The 18,902-nt window shown below is 50.8% G+C and overlaps 1 protein-coding gene across 8 annotated transcripts in view; it reads right to left on the reverse strand.

Moving 5' to 3' along the window:
• prdm16 (PR domain containing 16) overlaps nucleotides 1-18,902 on the reverse strand; it is a 134,432-nt gene that overhangs the window by 3,860 nt on the left and 111,670 nt on the right. For 2 of the 8 annotated variants that reach the window (XM_053848248.1, XM_053848253.1), the window contains exons 4-13: nucleotides 12,018-12,158; nucleotides 7,432-7,534; nucleotides 4,811-5,012; nucleotides 4,577-4,742; nucleotides 4,295-4,448; nucleotides 2,398-4,042; nucleotides 2,194-2,281; nucleotides 837-1,006; nucleotides 682-759; nucleotides 331-500 (exon numbers count right to left, since the gene is read on the reverse strand). In XM_053848248.1, coding sequence (XP_053704223.1) covers nucleotides 331-500; nucleotides 682-759; nucleotides 837-1,006; nucleotides 2,194-2,281; nucleotides 2,398-4,042; nucleotides 4,295-4,448; nucleotides 4,577-4,742; nucleotides 4,811-5,012; nucleotides 7,432-7,534; nucleotides 12,018-12,158 — 2,917 coding nt within the window. Of the gene's footprint in view, nucleotides 1-330; nucleotides 501-681; nucleotides 760-836; nucleotides 1,007-2,193; nucleotides 2,282-2,397; nucleotides 4,043-4,294; nucleotides 4,449-4,576; nucleotides 4,743-4,810; nucleotides 5,013-7,431; nucleotides 7,535-8,277; nucleotides 8,733-12,017; nucleotides 12,159-18,902 lie in introns of those variants that run through there. The other 6 variants (XM_053848249.1, XM_053848250.1, XM_053848255.1 and 3 more) reach the window with 6 other exon arrangements.

An 18,902-nucleotide genomic window follows, 5' to 3' on the forward strand; every position in this document is an offset into this window, starting at 1 on the left:
TTGACAGGTTTAATACTTCTGTTTGATGAAAAGACTGAAGACATCGCGAAGACAGCGCCCTCTCCTGTCGACGGTAAATATCGCAGGAAGCTTCTACCTCCACAAATAATGCTGAATAATGTCAAATGTATCTGTGGTTTAAAATATTCAGGAACAATCAGCTTCCATCTGTGTGGGAAGCGTGTACGGAGTTCCAGTCGAATTTGGCTGAGAAGTTGCAAAAACAATAGAGGAGCCTTGATGTGGTTTTCTCGCTGCGCTTCGGTGTTTGGTCGAGATGGAAACATTTCCAGAAGTGTAACGCGAACCTGCGTCTGCTGCTGGACTCACCGGGAATGTTCTCGTGCTCGTGCTTCTTGAGGTGGCGGTCCAGGTTGGTCTGCTGGCCGAAGCAGCGGTTGCACAGGTGACACTTGAAGGGCTTCTCCTTGTTGTGGATGTTGCGGACGTGGCGTTGAAGGTTGGAAGAGATGCTGAACGAGCGGTCGCAGTACTTACACCTGTGAAGGAGGCAAGAAAGTCAGCGCACTCTCCCGCCCTCTGGTGGAGACCAGGTCAGCGACGCTGTGATTGTCCACAGGGCTTCTCTCGCCGGTGCTGGTGTGTGAAGTCAACGTGACGACCGACAAACAAACATCACGCTACTCTTGGACTCAGGCTAAGAAGCTGGAGGAGAGGTACCTGTACGGCTGCTCGCCCGTGTGCGTCCTCAAGTGTCTGGTGAGGTTGGCGGACCGAGGGAAGATTTTGCCACAATACCTGCGAGAGCACAGACGGAGCTTGTTTCCTCCCCTCAGAGCCAATGTGCGGTGATGGTTGCGAGCGGGAGCACTGACCTGCAGGCGTATCGCTCCTTGCCCTTGCGAAGGATGGCGTCTGAGAGTGAAGGTGGAGGTGAGCGGAAGTTGAACAGCGGGTGAGAGTGTTGCAGCGAGTTGGGCGGCACGTCCAGTTTCAGGGCGCCGAAGCTCTCCAGCTTCTCCGTCATGTTCTCCATGGCGGACACCTGCGGGACGGACGGCAAGTTCATGACCCAAAACAGGGAGAGAGGAAGTGCCGAGGAAGCATTATTTCAGAGGTCAGACTCGTTGGTCCGGTGAGCTTCTTCCCTGACCGACGACACATCCGGCGCTCTTTGTTCTCTGGCACTTCTGCCGTCCCTAGAGGCCAACACTCTGACTAGACGAGGCATTCAAGGGCCCTGAGTGAGCGCACAATACAGTCAGAGATACCCCCAACTGATAGCGGCTTCCCCTCAGCCGAGGAGCTCGCGAACAAAGAGTCGGCGATGGAGTTTATTTGCCAAAAACAGCTTACATCCTTCCTCTGCAGTGAGACACAGAGACAGACACTCCGTCTCTATGTGTTTATTCGCAGCCTGAGAACAAGGAGGGCGGCGGGGGCTGGAGGTGGGGGGTGTCATGAGACTGAATTAGGGGTGGCATTTTGTTGGGATCTTTGGGAGGATCACAGCGAGGGCACGATAAGATATGATGCGTCTAAAGTGGCGGCCCGTGAGAACCGCCACCGTCACCAGCTCAAAATTCATGAGCTACCGGCGCACTGCGACCGAGGTGAGACAAACCCCACCGTCCTCCCCCAGTGATGTGAAAGCACCTCGGCGCGGCCTCCCACGCTGCCGCAGCTTAAACGGACAGGGCGCCATCATTCCTCAGTGTTGATGTTATTTTCTCAAGGGCTCCGTATGATTTCTTCCTTTGTTTGGCAAATGGCGCCTGGGCACCTCCTCGCCTCTACCTTTTCTGAAGACGCGTTCTCTTATCGGCGCGGCTTTGATAATCAGCGGCATTGTTCAAGCCTCCCCTCCCTGCCCGCAGCCATCCAGATTACCCCGAGTGATAGTATTAAAATACGGGAATAATACGTGTTTGAATTGAGGCACGCCGGCCCGACTCGGCCGGGGCATTGTTTCATGTGCTGGGAGCCCACGGGCCGGCTAATAACTCGGCCCCCTCCGATTTCTTTTCTCTCTCTGAGGCTGGCTGGCAAGATAATAACACAGTGTCCATCAAGGACATCCTGTGTTTGTGTCCAGGAGAATGGGGGGCTCTGGTCGGGGAAACCGTTTAATCGGACGAGGAACTCCGCGTCCACTTTCGGCTGTGCGACAAGCGCTTCTTCTGCATGCGCTCAAAAATTGAGGTGAAACTAAAATGACTCGGTGGTCGTTACCTGTGGATGGAATAGTGGCGGCGAAGGTCTGAGGAACTTCTCCTTCAGAGCTCCTACAGGGTCAAGTAGCTTCCTCTTCTCCACCCTGCTGGACCAACAACAAGGCAGAGGGTTACGTACCAAAGCTCCCAGTCGTCTTCACGCGAGACAAAGATGGTGCTGATGCGGCTTGAGCATGTCGTGGTCTGATCGGGGCAGAAATACCTGTATATGGGGTCCATGAAGAACGCGGAGGGCTTGGCGTAGTGCAGAGGCGGAGGTTGGTGCGGCTGAGGTTGCGGCTGCTGGTGGAGAGCAGTCGGGGACTGGTGCAAGGACTGGCTATGAGGATGCGGAAAGCCGGTGACTTCGTCCTTGACGGACACAACTTTGGGTCCGTAGGCGTTGTTCTTTTGACTCGACGGCTCGGAGGCGACGCCGTTCTGGCTGCTTCTGCTGCGGCTGCTGATGCTGAGGTCTAGAGGCTGTTCTTCACCAGCGCATAGTGCTGAAGGTCCGCTGGTGCTGGTGTTGCTGTTCTGGGTCGGGGGGTTCGCCGCAGTGGGAGACGTTAACTTTGTCTCCTTGGGCTTGGTGGTGAGGTCGAACGGAGAATCTCCTGAAGGTGGCGCTGCGCCGGGAATTTTCAGAAGATTTTCATGTGGCGATTTAGGCTCCGCCTTAAAGATGAGGCTCGGGTTGAGGGCTCCTCGATCGGCGCCGATTGGATACAGGGAGTTGTGGAAATTGGGCAGGAAGGGGAAAGGGAACATAGAGTGGTAGGGTAACGGGCCCATCTTCTTCTCCTGATGGAGTCCGATCAAACCTGGGCCAAAGTACTTCTCCGCGATAGAAGCGATCGCTTTGATGGAATCGGTGGTGGCCGCACTGGCGTTCGAGGAAGTGGGCGGGAGGGCCTGCTCGTCGGGTGGCGGGAAGAAAGAGTGCTGCGTGGAAGCCTGAGAGATGAATGGACGGTCCACGTTGAGGCTTCCCGAACCGGACACGGCCGACATCGACGCGCCGTCTTCCGTATGCTGCCTGTCATGACAGGACGCGGCACCCGACGGCTTCCTTCTCTTGCCGCTCCGCTCCCGTTCGCTTTCGCCGTCGCTCTCCAGATCCGTCCCATCTCCGGAGGCGGTACCCGTGGTCGTGTCCAAATCCGTGCCGCTCGTGGTGTTCACGTCTTCCAGGTCACTGCCGTCGGACATGTCTGCCATCTTGGATTTGGGTTTGGCCTCCCCGCCCGAAGACAGGTCCAGGTTGCTCTCTCGTTCCTTGTCCTCGCACAGGCGGCCACCCCCGTTCCTGTTGGACGAGCTGACCAGAGACAGAGGGGGCGCGTCGATAGGGCTGCGAGGCAGCTTCACCTCTTGACTGCCGCTGCCCAGCGGACTCTTCATCAGAGGATTGGCCGGTAACAGTGGCGGCCGGTACAGAGATGGGGGGAAGATGCCGGGGAAAGCGTGCGGCAGGGACGGGAAGCCGTGAGGTCCGGCAGAGAAGGGCAGTCCGGCGTGGGGATGAGGTCTGGACGGAAAGTAGTCAGTGAAGCCTAAACCGGATTGGTTAAGACCAGAAAGGTGGGGGTGGTGGGATTTGGCCTTGGCCATGATGGGACTGGAGCTCATGGGAATACCGGGGTTGAACATCCCCGCGGGGGAGCCGTAATGGTTTTTGCCCTCGCAGAAGCGACGGTGCTTGTTTAGGGACGAGGTAGTGCTGAACAACTGGCCGCAGTCCTTGCATTTGATCTGGGTGCGGCAGTCGGCGTGCATGCGCTTGTGGCGGCAGAGGTTGGAGAACTGTGTGTAGGACTTGTGGCACACCTCGCCTGGGGGAACAGAGAGACGCAGCCCATCAGGGCCTGGTTAAACCCATTTTAACACTGTCTCTAACTCTGTCAACAAATGAATAAGGACACAAGTGTGAGAGGAAACGTGATGACAAAAACAACAGCAAAAAAATGGCAAAGCTCAGCTACTTTTTGAGTCACACCGTCAACACCAGGTGTGACGTTCACCTGCTGCACGAGCGGCATGAGACGAACAGGTGGGGGCGGAGCTTGAGTGCAGGGGGAGGTGGAAGTGTGGAATGAGCAGTGCTGGGTCTCACTTACAGATAAAGGGTTTGACGCTGCTGTGGATGTGCTTATGCTGCTTGAGACCTGAGGACGTGGCGAACGTCTTGCCGCACTCCGGGCACGTGTGAGCTCGCGCACCCACGTGCTGGGAGCGGATGTGGCGCTGTAGGTTGCTGGGATCCGTGAAGACCTGCCGTTTCATTTGAGACAAACAACATGCCGGCGTTTAGCTCAAAAACCCAGAGCAGGGTTTCGCTCTCAATGCTATTTATGGATCCAACATCCTAAGAAAGCCTGGGTGTTTGGTGCACAACTTACGTGACGCGTATGCTGTACCTTATCACAGTTCTCACACTCAAAGCGCTTGCCGCTGTCATGTGACATCTGGTGTCGGATGAGGTTGGACTTCCAGTTGAAGGCTTTGGGGCATTGGTCGCACTTGTACTCCCGCTCCTCTGTGTGGACTATCATGTGCTGACTCAAACTGGAGGCATGGAGCACACGGTCAGAAGAGCGCTGGGAGCGCAAGGAGGCGCCACGGAGTCCCAGTACCTGTACTCGTTGGGGAAGATCTTCTCACAGTCTTTGCACTCGTGGACGGGCTCGTCGCTGTCCTCGCGCTCCTGCTTGAAGTCGTCTCTCAGCGAGTCGAAGATGGAGCCGGCGCTGGAGCAGGAATACTTCTGATGCCGCCGTAGCTCCAGCGTCGTGGAGAAGAGTTCGTCACAGTCTTCGCAGCGGTACATCTGCTCATCTGTGTGGGGACGTGGTGGTCCATTTATGAAGGAAGGGTATGAGAAAACATGGCGCTGAAGTGAAGCCAGTCCCTGAACTGGATCGGCCACTCAGTACTCACGCCATTTATCCGTCCCGTGTAAATCCTCCTGCACTAACACATGCCCTCTGCTTCCTGCAGGCTGCCATTCCCAACAACCCCCAAAATCTATCAACTCTTTGTGCGCTCAATTGACTCCCATTCAAATGGTAAAATAAACAACCCAGCGATTGACGTGAACATAAAGTGGAAATCAATTAGCGGTGAAATGCGGCCTTTATTAACGCTCTTAATTGCTTGTTGAGCTGAGCGTTGGCTGGAGGTAGAACAAGGACGGAGAGGAAATCGTAGCTCGTCCCCTTCCATGTTGATAAGCTTTTCCAGCGCTTCTCATCTCCGAGGTCAAACGCATAAAACTGGGCTGATTCAATGGCGAGTTCCTGAGTGGGATGCCAAGCACAACAGATGAGGGGAAAGCCCACAGCAGTGTGTGTGAGAGGGGCGAACGGCGGCGCCGACCTCACCTGCCGTACTCCCCCTGACCCCGGCAGCCTCCCCCCGACCTGCCGCGCAGGCCCATCCTTCGCTGGGGCCTGCACACATGGGCTTATGTGCAGCGACGCACAGTGCGCGCCTCACCTGCTTTATACCGCATGTGGCCGTTTATCCAGCTGGAGCTTCGTGGACGCATTAAAAGAGCATTAGCAGAGCGACATGAACGTGCGTAACCTCGGGGAGGAGGATAAATGGCCTGCTGGCCAGTGGGCCATTACGCTGGGCTCAAATGTTAAACTAACTAGACCTCTTTGGCGTAGGCCCATACTCGATTAAAACAAGGAGAGTGACAGCCACAGTGTGAGAAACAGTACTGTCGGACGTGCTCTTCACTGCCACATGAAATTCTGCATGGACCACCTTCATGGTGATGCACGCTTGTCCTGAACTTTTGGAAGGCAGGTCTCACCAGCGGCTGGCTTTCACACAGCTCAGGTGCTTGAGCGCGCATGTGTTTTTTCAGTGCGTCTGGTCGGGCGGTTTATAAAGGGGAGACTAATAGCTCTCTGGGAGATGATGGGAAGCACAATTATGTGCAGTTTAGCAGCTAATCTGGGAGCATGGGTGAGGTCTCGGGGGACTCCTCAAGTCCTCGACTTCAAATTCTTTCCCCGATAAGCCAGAAAGAAAGGGGCTGCGCTGCCGAGCGCCTAAGAACCCAGGACAGCACAATGTACCCAGAGGACGAGGACTTGAACTTTTGTATCGATCTGCATTTGCAGGTTGAGTGTTTCTGTGTATCCCCACCTTTGACTCACAAATACCACTCGCCACTCTGCTTCTTTTCAACAACCCAGCCTGACAGTCCCTGCTTTCTTCTGTTCTCTTGGCATGGACAAAGTGAAGCACAGGGGAGGGAGGAATGATGAACGACAGCGCATCTCACGAATAACTCTCATGATTCATGACATGTATGGCATGGTTTTTGTTTTTGACTATAAGGAAACAAGGTTACCTGACAACACCGCAACACCACTATCAGTCAAAGATGTTTACGGCGGAACCGTTTGTGCTTAAGTAAACTTTGAAGGAGGAAAAAATGCTGACTGCCAGAGAGTATAAAATATCAGTCATCTGTCGGAGGACAGTGCGATGGCTGAGAGGGAGCCAGTCAGTCGTGAAATAGCCACAAGAGGCAGAGACAGGACGTCGGGTCGTCTTTGGGTTCATCATTGCATTAATCTAAGCTTTCTTTAAAAGACAACAAGAGAATCAAAGGCGAGCTAGGTCAAGTGAGGATCAAGAAATGGAAACAATAACACGAAAAATGTGCACAAATGGCTCAAAGTCTGATTTCATTTTTGCGACCCACGTAATCTGACGTCATTCATCTGGACAGTAAATAAAAACAATCATTTCACAATATTTCAAATTTAAAAAACAGCAAGCCAATCTTACATAAATAAATGCATAAAAATAAATAAAAACACTTCGTTCGAATTTCAGACGGACAATTTGACAAATAAACTCGACAAACTTTGCCTTAACTAAGTATATTTTAAACTAAAAAAATGTTAGCTCTCTAAAGCCAAAGCCTGAGGTCATTGTTCTGAATTAAAATGTATTTCTTTTAGTAAGTTTTTGTAAATCTGGGCAGTGCTGCATTTGGCGGCAGGGCCTCGAGAAATAACGTGTTTATGTCTTATGTTTTGAGACGGACATTTGGCCTTGGTTTCTGTTCGGTGTTCGCTGCGCCACCACGGACGCGACACGACACGACTTCAGGTGCGGCCTTGAATCGAGTTTTCACACCGCCGACGTTTATGAAAACATTTAGGGATAGAGCTCAGGACGAGGTTCGGAGTTGGTGTAAAGGTGCAATAATGATGCGCATGGATCTTACCTTGCAGGTTCGGAGCCATGGATCCCTCTGGGAATATTCCGTCCTTCATATAAACTAAAAGCTCTTCTCCGGCCTCAATGTCCCGGACTGTTTTATAATAAACCTAAAAATGAAAACATAAAAAACAGAAAGTTATTAAACTGCGTGAAAAATAAAACAACGCTAAAACAAACAAACAAAAAAATCCTAACAGCGTCAGAGTGAATTTCTTTTTTTTTTTTCTTTAATGCTACAAAAAATAAAAAAAGTAACAATAAATAAATGAGTAAAAAAAATGTTTAGTCACACTAACGGGGACAATAAAACAAGAAAGCAAATCGAATCGCCGAAACATAAACTCAAATTTGGGAAACGGCGTTTCTTTCGATTCGTTAAGTCGAAGGAAAAATGCGGCTCTATAAAATATTAAAGTCCAATATGACTGGAATAAAATTTAGCGTTTATTTAAAGTTAAAAGAAACGGCTCAACATCGTAAAACAAACAATTTTAATTCAAAGTAACTGTGACACTGTCGCCGATTTCTCCTGGATGAAAGCGACGTGGATTTTATTTAAAACAAGAGATTAAAGCGAAAAAGAAGGCGCGCAAGCGTTCCCTTATAAACTAAAATTGCAACGTGTTCCCTGACGAAGCCCAGACGGGCCTCGGCGTCGCGCAACAGAGAGCAGCTGCTGGGCGCACGGTGGCGCTACACACCAGTCTACCTCAAACACAACCGTCCGGACTCCCATTCAAACAAGCCACAAGTAACTCGTACCAGTTTGTTTCGGACTCTTTCACAACAGCCAAGACGATCAACGAGAATGTGAAAGACATTTCTAGCGAAAACAAGCGCAGCTTCTAACCTTTCTTTTCTCCGTCAGTCGGAAGAGTTGCGAAAGTTGCGCGGCGGTTCGGAGAGCCTCCAGCTGCAGAAGCACTTCGGTCCCCGTGGAGTTTGCTACACAACCCATAGTCAAGGCGGCCGAGCCAGAGCCAAGGAGCGGTGCGCCCGAGCGCACGCAGCCGGGAAGAGGATGAGCGGCCGGGTGCGCAGCGGACGGCGGGGGTCTGGTTCTCCCGGCGAAGAGCGACGCTTCTCACTGATCTAGTCTCCGTGCGCGTCTTTGATGATGGGGATGAGCCTCTCTCGCTTCCCTTCCAACTCTCGCTCTCTCTCTCTCTCTCATTAGCGATTCTCTGTCGCCCCTCGGTGCTCGCGGTTACCCGTCGGCCACTCCTCCTCGTCTTATCTCCAGCCACATGGATTGAGGGATCAGACCCCTCCCCGCATCTCAGCGACGCTCCGGCCGCTGATAAATCTAATATCGATGTAAGTCACAGATAACACGAGCCGACTGACTCACACGCGGCGGCCAGCTATTTCGAACACAAGTATAGATTGAATTTCAAAGCCCTGCGAGCCCGTTCACTTCAGCCTGTAAGGTCACTTTTGAAATTTCAATGAAAACAAACAATACCTTTTACATGACATACGGAAATACAAAGCGCATCTATAAACACTGCACGGATTCGATCAATTCGAATAAAACCCATACGGTATAATCCTGTCTTAAACACTTAAGACAAACACATTATGAAAATAAACGAGTAATACTTATACTGGGAGCAACAATATCAATTTTGCCTTCAATTTTGTCATACAATAAATGGAGTACATTGATTTTAATTCAAAAAAAAAAAAACATTTATGGATCGTTTGTAAATTTGAATTCATCATCTGAAATTGATCAAGGAAATGTATTATCAAGGCCACAACAGGAAGTACCATTCAAATATTGTGGAGGCTGGACATGCTCCTGATAAATATCAAGTGTATGGATGTTTTGGGCAGCGTTCGGTCGCTACAGTAAGGCCTGCCACACACTCAGACCCGTCTTGACCTCTTGCAATCTCTGTCCGGCGTTTGGGGGGGGGACAGATGCCTCATCGATCACTGCCAGCCGCAGGGCCGGCCGCGATCCCCCACTGTGGCCTCTGCGCTCACAACAGTGTCTATTTATTGATGGATCCGTGAGGGGGTGGAAGGGCAGATCAAACGGCGTCTGAGGAGGCCTCTGCTCCAAACACAAAAGATGAAGGAGCGACAAGAAGGTGGACAAGGTTCATCTTCTCATCAACCCCCGTCGTCCACCCGCACGTCACGCTCGCCCCACGTATCGCCATCTCAGCACTTTTCGATGCAACTTGGCCTGCGCGCCACAGAATGGGGGTGCTTACACACCAATTTCTGACTGACACACTGGCGCACACACTGGCCTATTTGACATGTTCTTGAAGGCAATTGTTCAAGAGTATGGGTAAACAACACACGGGGCAGTGGGCGTGAAAACACTGAATGGCAGGTGGTGCCAAAGAGCCAACCTGCCACACAACAAACCACCATGTTCTCCACACTTGACTTGAGGTGCCACAAGTCAGTCTCATGGAAACATGGCTCTCCACCGGCAGAGATCGTACATGTAGATGGACAAATACACATGGACGGAACACTGGCACAATAACTGAGGAAACTGTGAACAAAGAAATGAGCCGCTTCTTCTCTGCCCAAGTTGTTCAACACTGGAGGAGCAGGACACATTCGTAGCTGAATATTCCCAGGAACTCTCAGTGACAACAAGGAGCTCGAAAGAGTGGCTGCTGCGGTGCAGTGTGAAAGTCATGAATACAACTTCACGAGCAGAAACCCTGACAAAAAAGCGTCACCCAGTGAGTCCAGAAATGAGTTCTCATCTTCACCGGATCCCCAGAGTGCAAACAGAAGTAGCAAAGCCATTTCCCACCTCAGAGACCACGGTAGTACTTTTGGATGGAGGATGCAGGATTCTACTGTGACTCCACTCCTTAGAAATAAAAAGGTGAGGAGCGGGATCAAACTATTCCACAGAGTTAGTGTAGATGATGGTGATAAAAATGTCCACAAAACATCCAGTAAAGCCCAAATTAAGAGCTAAAAATTGACCAATACTTAAAGATTACAGCATGTAAATGCAAAATAAAGAGATTATAGACTTGAGTTAAGACTCATCTTGGGACCTCGTACTGCAACATTTCAATATTTCGCTCGAACGCAGCGTAGTTTATCGTCTGATTCATGAATTTGTGGCAGAAAAGTGTCTCTGATAAACGAGTTGATCTGGCAGCGTACAGGACAAACAAATACATTATCCACTGGTGGTTCTAAAAGGCGACTCGCTGCCTTGAGTTCTGCCCTGTGTGCACAAATTTCCATAAACTCATGAATTGTTTATGATGACGGCCCCAAGAAAAGAAAGATTCCCTGAATGTCGCTCTGCTAAATTATACATTTTTAGCACTGAGTGGCCACGTGCGTTGGTAAATAAATGATGGGGTCGTACCTGCGAGTTCCTGCTCTAAACAACCGGCCGGGCCGACAAAAGCAAAGCCATTTGCTCGGGACAAATTGCAAAACACGTCAAACGCGATCGAGCACGCAGGCTTTTTCCGGGGTTCGGTAATTCTGCACAATTTTCTGAGGCGCACCGGTTGCTTCTTTGACATTGTGCGGCGGTGGCAGGGGGCACTGATGTGAAAATCTTAAAAGGATTAGGCGGGTCAGTGTTGCCAGCCAATTGGTGCTTGTCAATCTCAGAGGCCCCCGTGTGCTCGCTTGTACCCGGCCCCCTGTCTCTGCCTGGTCCCGTCGGATGGACCCGCTGCCGGGTCCTCGTGCGTGTGACAGAGTGACAGGTGGAAGATCAAGACGTGAGGACGGAGGACGGAGACAAAGACGGCGAGGAACAGGCGGCAGGAGGCCGCGAGGCGAGAGGAGGGGGCCGTGCTCTGGAGGCGGAGATCAGGAGACAAATAAGAGAGGAGTGACGGGAATGTGGAAACACAGGACGCTTATTTTGTGCTCAATGACAACTCGGAGGAGGCCGCGGGGAGTTCCCTGCCACTGACCGGTAACCTGCTTGACAAGGTAGTGACCACTGCAGGTGGAGAGAGGAGGAGGCCGTTATGACTGGGCCGACCAGGGTCAGTTAACAAGCAAACATGCAGGAATGGTTGAAGGTTTGAAACCCTCAACAGCCTGGTCAATTGACCTGGTCGCTGCTTCTATTCAAAACAGATGTCCATTCAAAACCCCTAAAAACTGCTGATGGAAGGACAAGCACATCGAGCTGTGTGCTGAGGTTGAGGCAACTTCCTCAGCTTCTTTTTCCAACTTCAATTCTTCATCTTCACGTCACAGTACCCCGGAACGTCAGGCCATTTTATAAATATTAACGTCCTTCAGTCTTCATCGACTCATGTTATGGGAGTAATCCTGAAGTAACTGAACTCAGTTACATTACCTTAATATGCGAGCACTACATTTTTGACAGGTGATAAAAGCATCAGAATGCATTTGAAAGTGACCTTTAGAGTTTGAAAGAAAGCAGCAGGAGACGGATGAGACTTCCTGGCTCACAATAGAGCCAGCGCACCAGCGCGCACATGCTCCGACGGCAGAGCCTCTATTGGTGGACGGGAAGCAGCAAACAAAAGCCACACATTCCAACGCGCCTCTCGACAACGCAGCTGCTTCGGCTCCCATCTCAGCTGCGGTAACGGCACTCACCTGGTCTCCGGTCAGGTGACAGGCGGCCAGGTTCTGCTCCTCGAACGACGGCGCCGAGCGGATGTATTTGAGCCAGCTCTGGCTGCTGCCCTCCGGGCCTGTGTCCAGGCTGAATTTGACGTTGCCCATATTGTCCACCACCTGTGCAGAAGCAACAAGTAAATGGTTAAAAAAAAGCTGGGAGAGGTGCTGGTGCTGGCCCTGGCACCCGTCAGTCCCAACAACATGGAGTGTAAAGCGCTAGCGGAGGAGGAGGAGGGGGGTAGTCGTCTAACTCCAGCTTCTTTCACTTGTCCGAAGACTTTCTCCGGCACTTATTGATCACTCTTTGTAACCCCGGCGGCCCCCGGAGACTGCGAGAGTGGGTTTCATGTTTCTGGCTCTCACAGAGAATGAGTGACCGGTCTAGGTGAAGGAGGATGTGGCACAGAGGAAGACAAGAGTGGCCTATTGTGGAGGGAGAGGGGAAAACCAGGAGGGAGAAACAATGCTTCGTGCCGGCGAGACGATATTTCGAGCTGAACCATGAGAGTTGTTGGCTTCAGAGGAGCAAGTGAGGCATCACCTGAAGGTTAGACACTCAGAGGGGATAGTCCATCTCGGACCCTTGACTTTGGAACAGTCTTTGACCAGAACAAAAAAAAAAAAGTAGCCCACATCTGTTTGGAAGGGGGTTGGTCCCAACTCCCCGGGAATGAAGCTCTGATTTCGGGTGCAGCCTGCACGTATCCTCGGGAGAATACTGGCATGGGACACCCACTCCTCTCATTACAAGGCTCTGAGCTCAGCTCTGACCTCTGACCTGACACCACGCTCCTAAAGCCAGCCGGGGGAAGTCAAGGTGTGGCGGAGAAGAACCAACCGGCCACCTGACGTTTTTAGATGCGCAGAGTTCGTGGGTTTCTATTCCAGCTCATAAAAGTGTGAATGGCCAGTGTGAGTGAGCAGGAGCAGGATGGGTGTTTTCCAACAGGCGCCGCTGCCAGTTTGGGTGGACAAATATGTTAGGTGTCTGGTCGGAGGTGTGAAAGAACCGTCGCGTGTTCAAACGTGGCGGAGGTCTTGACAACATGGAGTGTGAGGTGCCCCTCAGAAACCTCACGTACTTGTCTGGTCCGCTGACCTTTGTCTATGAGAATGGAGGGCAGAAAAGCTCTGAAAGGTGTGTGAGGCAGCCTGACCTGATGGGACAGGAACGCACCCTTGAATGGGGTGTAACATGCAGAGCACTTCCCAGCCCACACCTGCTGACTTCATGTGTGAAAACTAAGCAGGCCCACAACTATCCACACCTCCCGAGCCCCCGCCCTGCGTCCTCTCTGCACACTGGAGTCAAAGTGCACTTGTCGCGGGGCGCTGACACAGGTATTGAACAAGTTTATGAACCGCCGCAGTTTTTTGTGTGTCGTAATTGCACTGCGACACACACGACTGTTGCATTTCTGTATTGAACGGTTCGTGCGCACACAACATGGTGACCACATGCACCCGGGGGTTTGATGGTGGGCGTAATGAGCAGCAGGCCTGTGTGTGTTGTGCGCGGTGCCCCCTCGCACCCTGTCTCCGAGCGGCAGTCTGATTTATAAGGCTTCAAATGAGGTGCAACAGAGAGGGAGAGCCAGAACAAGCCCAGGGCTGATTGTTTGTTTATTTACCTTTACCGTTTTTTTCATTTTTGCCCCTACCCTTGATGGCAGATGGCTGGATGTTATCAGCTCCATCTGCAGCAGTTTTAGAAACTCCGACCTTTGACTCTGAGGTGAAGAGAAAACCAAGCATCTTCGGTTATAATGAGTGAATATTTGTCAACATGAAGAACAAAAATAAACACGTTCAAATGATAGTCATATTGACTCATTTTCTCATTGATAAAAGAATAAGTAATCTAATGTTTCGGTATTAAAATAATGAATTTCACGCGTCTACAGTCTACGGTTAGGTCAGGATGGCCAGTTCAAAATCAGTAACTTTGCTGGGATTTCACTCGGGTTTTCGAGTCTCACACAAATTCTAAAAATGCTACGCTACTTTTGAGCACATCATATGAGAGAGGACAAGTGTGACTCCGAAACTGGAGATTTCCATGTTTCTGCGCCGCACCGTTTGGTCATAATCACTGAAAGCAAACACTTCCTCCAACAGATTTCGACTGCTCTGCTTTACTCTAACCAGCCTGGTTGACCACTCTCTTTTTTTTTTTTGCCAAATTTCGGGTTGCTGAAGTCCGATTTGTGGACTTGGTTGCATGGTCCGTGTTTTGACCTTTTCGTGGAGTTTCGAGGCCAAAGTTTGAAGTAGAGGCAAATTTCGGAGTTGTTGAATCCTCTTCCCAGTCATTTTTAAAGGGAAAATGTTGCCAAAAACCTGGAATATCTTGGGAATTCTGGGACCTAGGCCTGAGTTGCATACTAAAGTTTGCAATTATGGTATGTTGCTAGAATCAAACTAATGGTGAAACCTCTGAGTTTGGCTTCAGCTGTGCTGAAATACGGAACACACTCTCAGGAAACTGCATGTATTCAAAAGACTGTGTGTAACAAGGTCTTCAGCAGAAAAGAAGGGTTTCATGAAACTCATATATAACCAATTATAATATTCTGGCTTCGGTCATTCATCGAACAGAGTGTTAAAAAGCGAGCAAAGTCGCTGCGCCTCGGCGCTCCAGGATTTTCTCCACATTACAGGCCGAGATCGGTTTGACAATAAAAATGCCAGGGAGCACAGAAAGCGTTATACGAGTGCCGGTTAGCAGAAGTGAACACACACATGGCACAGAAATCTCAAATAAACTTCAGACTTGCCTCCACGTCTTTGCTTTGAAGCGAACATTTCACCTCTAAATCCTCCCCACTTGGCCCACGTGGACCCAGCGGCCAGTGGCAGCCACTTCTGTGAAGAGTTGGCTTTCAATGAAGCAGAGGAGCTCAGGGCTGACATGTAGCCTCGATCAGATTTATCGCCACCATAACTCCAAATGCATGTCACTGCTGCTTAAATTAGAGACAGAGTCGGGAACAAGAACATTCATTGCCCTTCCACTTTTAACGTTCTTGGTCCACTGCTCCCCGTCTCTCCAACAGAAGCTCAAAAAGCAAAGCGACGACAAGAAAAAAGCACGTTTGACAGCAGCGCTAAAACACCTGGCTAGATCCAGAATCCACTCTGACAACCGACAATAACATTCAGCATGACCTGTACCGGAGTGACACACCTGTCACAGACTCGGTGGAAGAGCAGAAGGAAAGAAGCAGCAGGTCTAAGTGGGCCGTTACCATGAATAGCTCAGCGGGAAGCACTGATAACACTTATATTGCTCCTCACAAAACAAAAGGGAACCTTTGACAGCTCTAATGGAGAATAATCTCCCTCCACCGCCGCTTACGAATATCGCGGCTCTGAATTAGCATCAGAGAGCTGTGAGACTGTAGCGACAAGGTAAGTATCACCCCTTTGATGGAATAGTAATGGCAGCTCAGCTGAGAGGAAGAAGAACTGACCATCTGCACAGGTGTTAGCTTAGTTTTGCACCGTGCTACATAGCCACAAGAAATGGAAGTCACTCCATAACTTCAGGGAGAGGTGGTTTGTCCTAAGAAGCAGCCGTGCAGAAGCATCTAGAACTGCTCGAAGAACATCAGGTTTTTATGGCTTCCCACGCACTAGCTTCCTAGCTAAACTATGCTAACTGGTACCAATTTCCACGTCCACTCTCAGAAGACAAACGCTCATGTAAGGTTGATACCTGATGCTCGACATTTCAGAGGGTGGTTTTCGGATGGGCGCTGGTGTCAGTGTGTTGCTAGCACACAGACGACTTCTGAGACGTGGTTGCGTTCAAGACGTCTCAGCAGATACTCCACAACCTCAGGGCTAGGACTTCATCATGAAACAGAACAAATTGTTTGATGCATCAGATAAGTGAGGGCAACAACACCATTGTGACCCAGTGGCACGGTACTTTCGCCTCTTTCTTCAAAATAAGTCCATAGATCACAGCGGAGCTCTGAAGATAGGAATCTACTATGAGTCCTTTATCTGTGAATATCAAGGCATAACACAAGCAAGTGCACGGGATGCACCTCAGCTGGGACGCAGTGGCGCTGGAAAACAGGAAGACGGCACAGTGTGTGAGCCTGTACGGCCGAGCAAAACTTTCCTTCGTTCACGTACTCATTTCCTCCGGAAAACTGTTCAAAGAGAGTGAAAATTCAAACTGGATCAACAAATGAAGAGTCAGCTTCAGGTGCAGTTCCCCTCGTAGCAGCTTGGGGGCAGTGTGTCATGACGGGGCTTGACTTGTGAGTGGGCCTAAACTTCCCTCAGCATCTGCAGCCCAGCACCAGGTTGCTGCGGTGGCAGTGGACAGCATTAAAATGGGAGATGAGATCACACGCACGCACGCACGCACGCACGCACACTGAAGCTTGTTTGAGCGTGCAGTGGGAACCAGGCACGGAAACCGAGCGGTGACACTGACAGATTGAGTGGCTGAGAAGTTGGCTGCAGAGCTGCCTGCTGGAGGTGTCGCAAATTAAGGTGCAGGACGGCTAACAAGAAATAAAGACGTGTGTGTGAGAGTGTGTGTCCGTTTTGGAAAAGGGTCTGTTTCCAGTTGGGAGGCCCCTCCATGCGAACCCCTACACACTCAGGCAGACTCACGCAGACATACCAATAAAGGGGCTAACACACTACAGATCACCACATCCTCCAATGTGTCGGTCCATATTCGTGTGTGTGTGTGTGTGTGTGTGTGTGTGTGTGTCAATTTGAAGCATCAACAATCCTAAATGTCGGACGAGGACGGTTTCTGGATTTCACATGCAACACACTGCCACATAATGTTGCTGTAGTTTATTCCTGAGGTCACTTAACAATGTAATGCCGGGAGGCCATTCAACAGCTCTGGTCATTCACGCCACATTGATTCAACAACTCCACTTCATATTCAGTAAAATGTGAGGCAACATTACTAACTGCTCCCTGCACAGCCACCCTCCCTCATGCAATGGTGACAGACTGCCAACATTGTCCCACAGTTCCACTGTCACCTTGCTCCCTCCTTCCCCTAAGACTGAATCGTGAGGATCCGCAGGCGTCTGAAGGGTCAACAGTTTACACGTAGCAACAATAACATGACACAATTCCTCACATAATTTGATATAAAAATAGAGTTTCTGGTGGTATTAGAAGCAGGAGTGACATGTGTGTGTGTGTGGGTCCAGGCTGGTAACAGTACACCTGCGTAGCCACGTCTGGCTGGAGGAAACAGCCTATAAATCCACGCACTGTAGCTCGCATATTTACAGTTAAAGCACGTGTGAGGACGTTCCTGCGACCGTTTTCTAGTGCAGTGTTTTCCAACCAGGCCGCGGAACACTCGTGCGCTGTGACCGTGAGTGTCAGGTGTGGGGCGGGAAAATGATCCAGTGTCACCTCATGTGTCCGGAGACAGAGGCGGCGATATGATGCCATGAAGTCATGACAGTTAGAAGGTGTTGAGGAGCAACCAAGGTGAGGAGATGATCCCATGGATTGGCTCCAGTGTGTTGATGCGCTGATCCGTCCCTCAGTCAAAGCAGCGCTACTGTGGTGCGCCGCGCTCCTCTTCCCACACACTCACAGCCAAGAAGCCTCTCATGGGAGGGAGGGATCCTTGTGGGAGCCGCCACCAGGCCAAAGACTGTCTGCAGCGCAGAGCTAACAGAGCTAACGGCTAACCTGACCTGTCTGACGTTTGTTCTGGGCTTTAAAAGGTGGCTCTGAACAACTAAACGCAGCACAAAATACATGTGAAGAGAGGAAGAATCACTGTTGTTATGAAGCAAGTTCAGGCAGAGAAGCCAAGGATTTGTCTGGAAACTACAGTCACATCATGCAAAAGAGAAGTGATCCCATCCAAACAGTGATTTCAAGTCAGTCAACACATCAATGAAGCATGATCTATTGAGCCATATTGCCGCCTCTTTCTGGACACATGGGAAACAAAGACATCTTCTGCCATGTGTTTGTGCAAACAGCCTGGCAACAGAACAAGCCAGTGTCAGTAGCTGCAGTGTTTCACCAGTGAACAGGGAGTTTCTACAGGACTTGAAGCACCAGTGAGCTTTGGCCCAGGCTCCTGTGGTGGTGAGACCTGGGATTTTGTCAATGAACCAAGGTGCCGTGGCTAGAGAGAGGCTGACAAACACTGCTCTAGTGTTGAGAAGGTGAGCGGAGGCATGCTAACCGCGGCTCGTTTTATCTGGGCCGGGCCGCCATCGACATAATTAAAAAGCAGGCGGGCAGGCCGAGGTGAGCCCGGGGCCTTGTAAAAGCCATCTGGGCCGGAGAGTGTGTGCGCGCGTCTGTCTGAGTGTCAGAGTGTGGCCCGGCTCACTAATGACCCAACTCCCTTAAATCAGCCTTTCCACAGTCACCATCAGCAGCTTTCAATTGTGGCCAGCGAGAACGCACATGTGAGAAGTTCCTCTGTCTCTCTCCCACATCCACCAACTTGTGGCCACTTTAAATCTAATTCCGTGCCTGTGACCTGTCGGACCTTTTCCCGCTCCTGCAGGAGTGGAGGTGGAGGTGGAGGATGCACCAGATTTAGCCGCTTTAAATGACGGTAAACATGGACCAACGTAGCTGGATTTCTCATGTCGGCAGCATGCATCGCCGCAGATCATGCAGAGGGTGCCATGTGCTGCGTTGCCAGCTTTGGGTTGCTTTCAAACAGGAAGTGTGCTGAGTTAAAGAGAAGACAAGCAGCGAGTTGCGAGGCTGGATCTGGTTAATGAAACGGCTTCGTGTTATTTACTGCCGCTTGGCCAACTGTGCGTATGAAGTGTCCATCCTTCCACTGTTGTGTGTTGACGCGCCCGGGACTGTATATGTGACATGTTC

Source organism: Synchiropus splendidus, chromosome 18, assembly GCF_027744825.2.
Source record: "Synchiropus splendidus isolate RoL2022-P1 chromosome 18, RoL_Sspl_1.0, whole genome shotgun sequence".
Classification (NCBI taxonomy): domain Eukaryota; kingdom Metazoa; phylum Chordata; class Actinopteri; order Syngnathiformes; family Callionymidae; genus Synchiropus; species Synchiropus splendidus.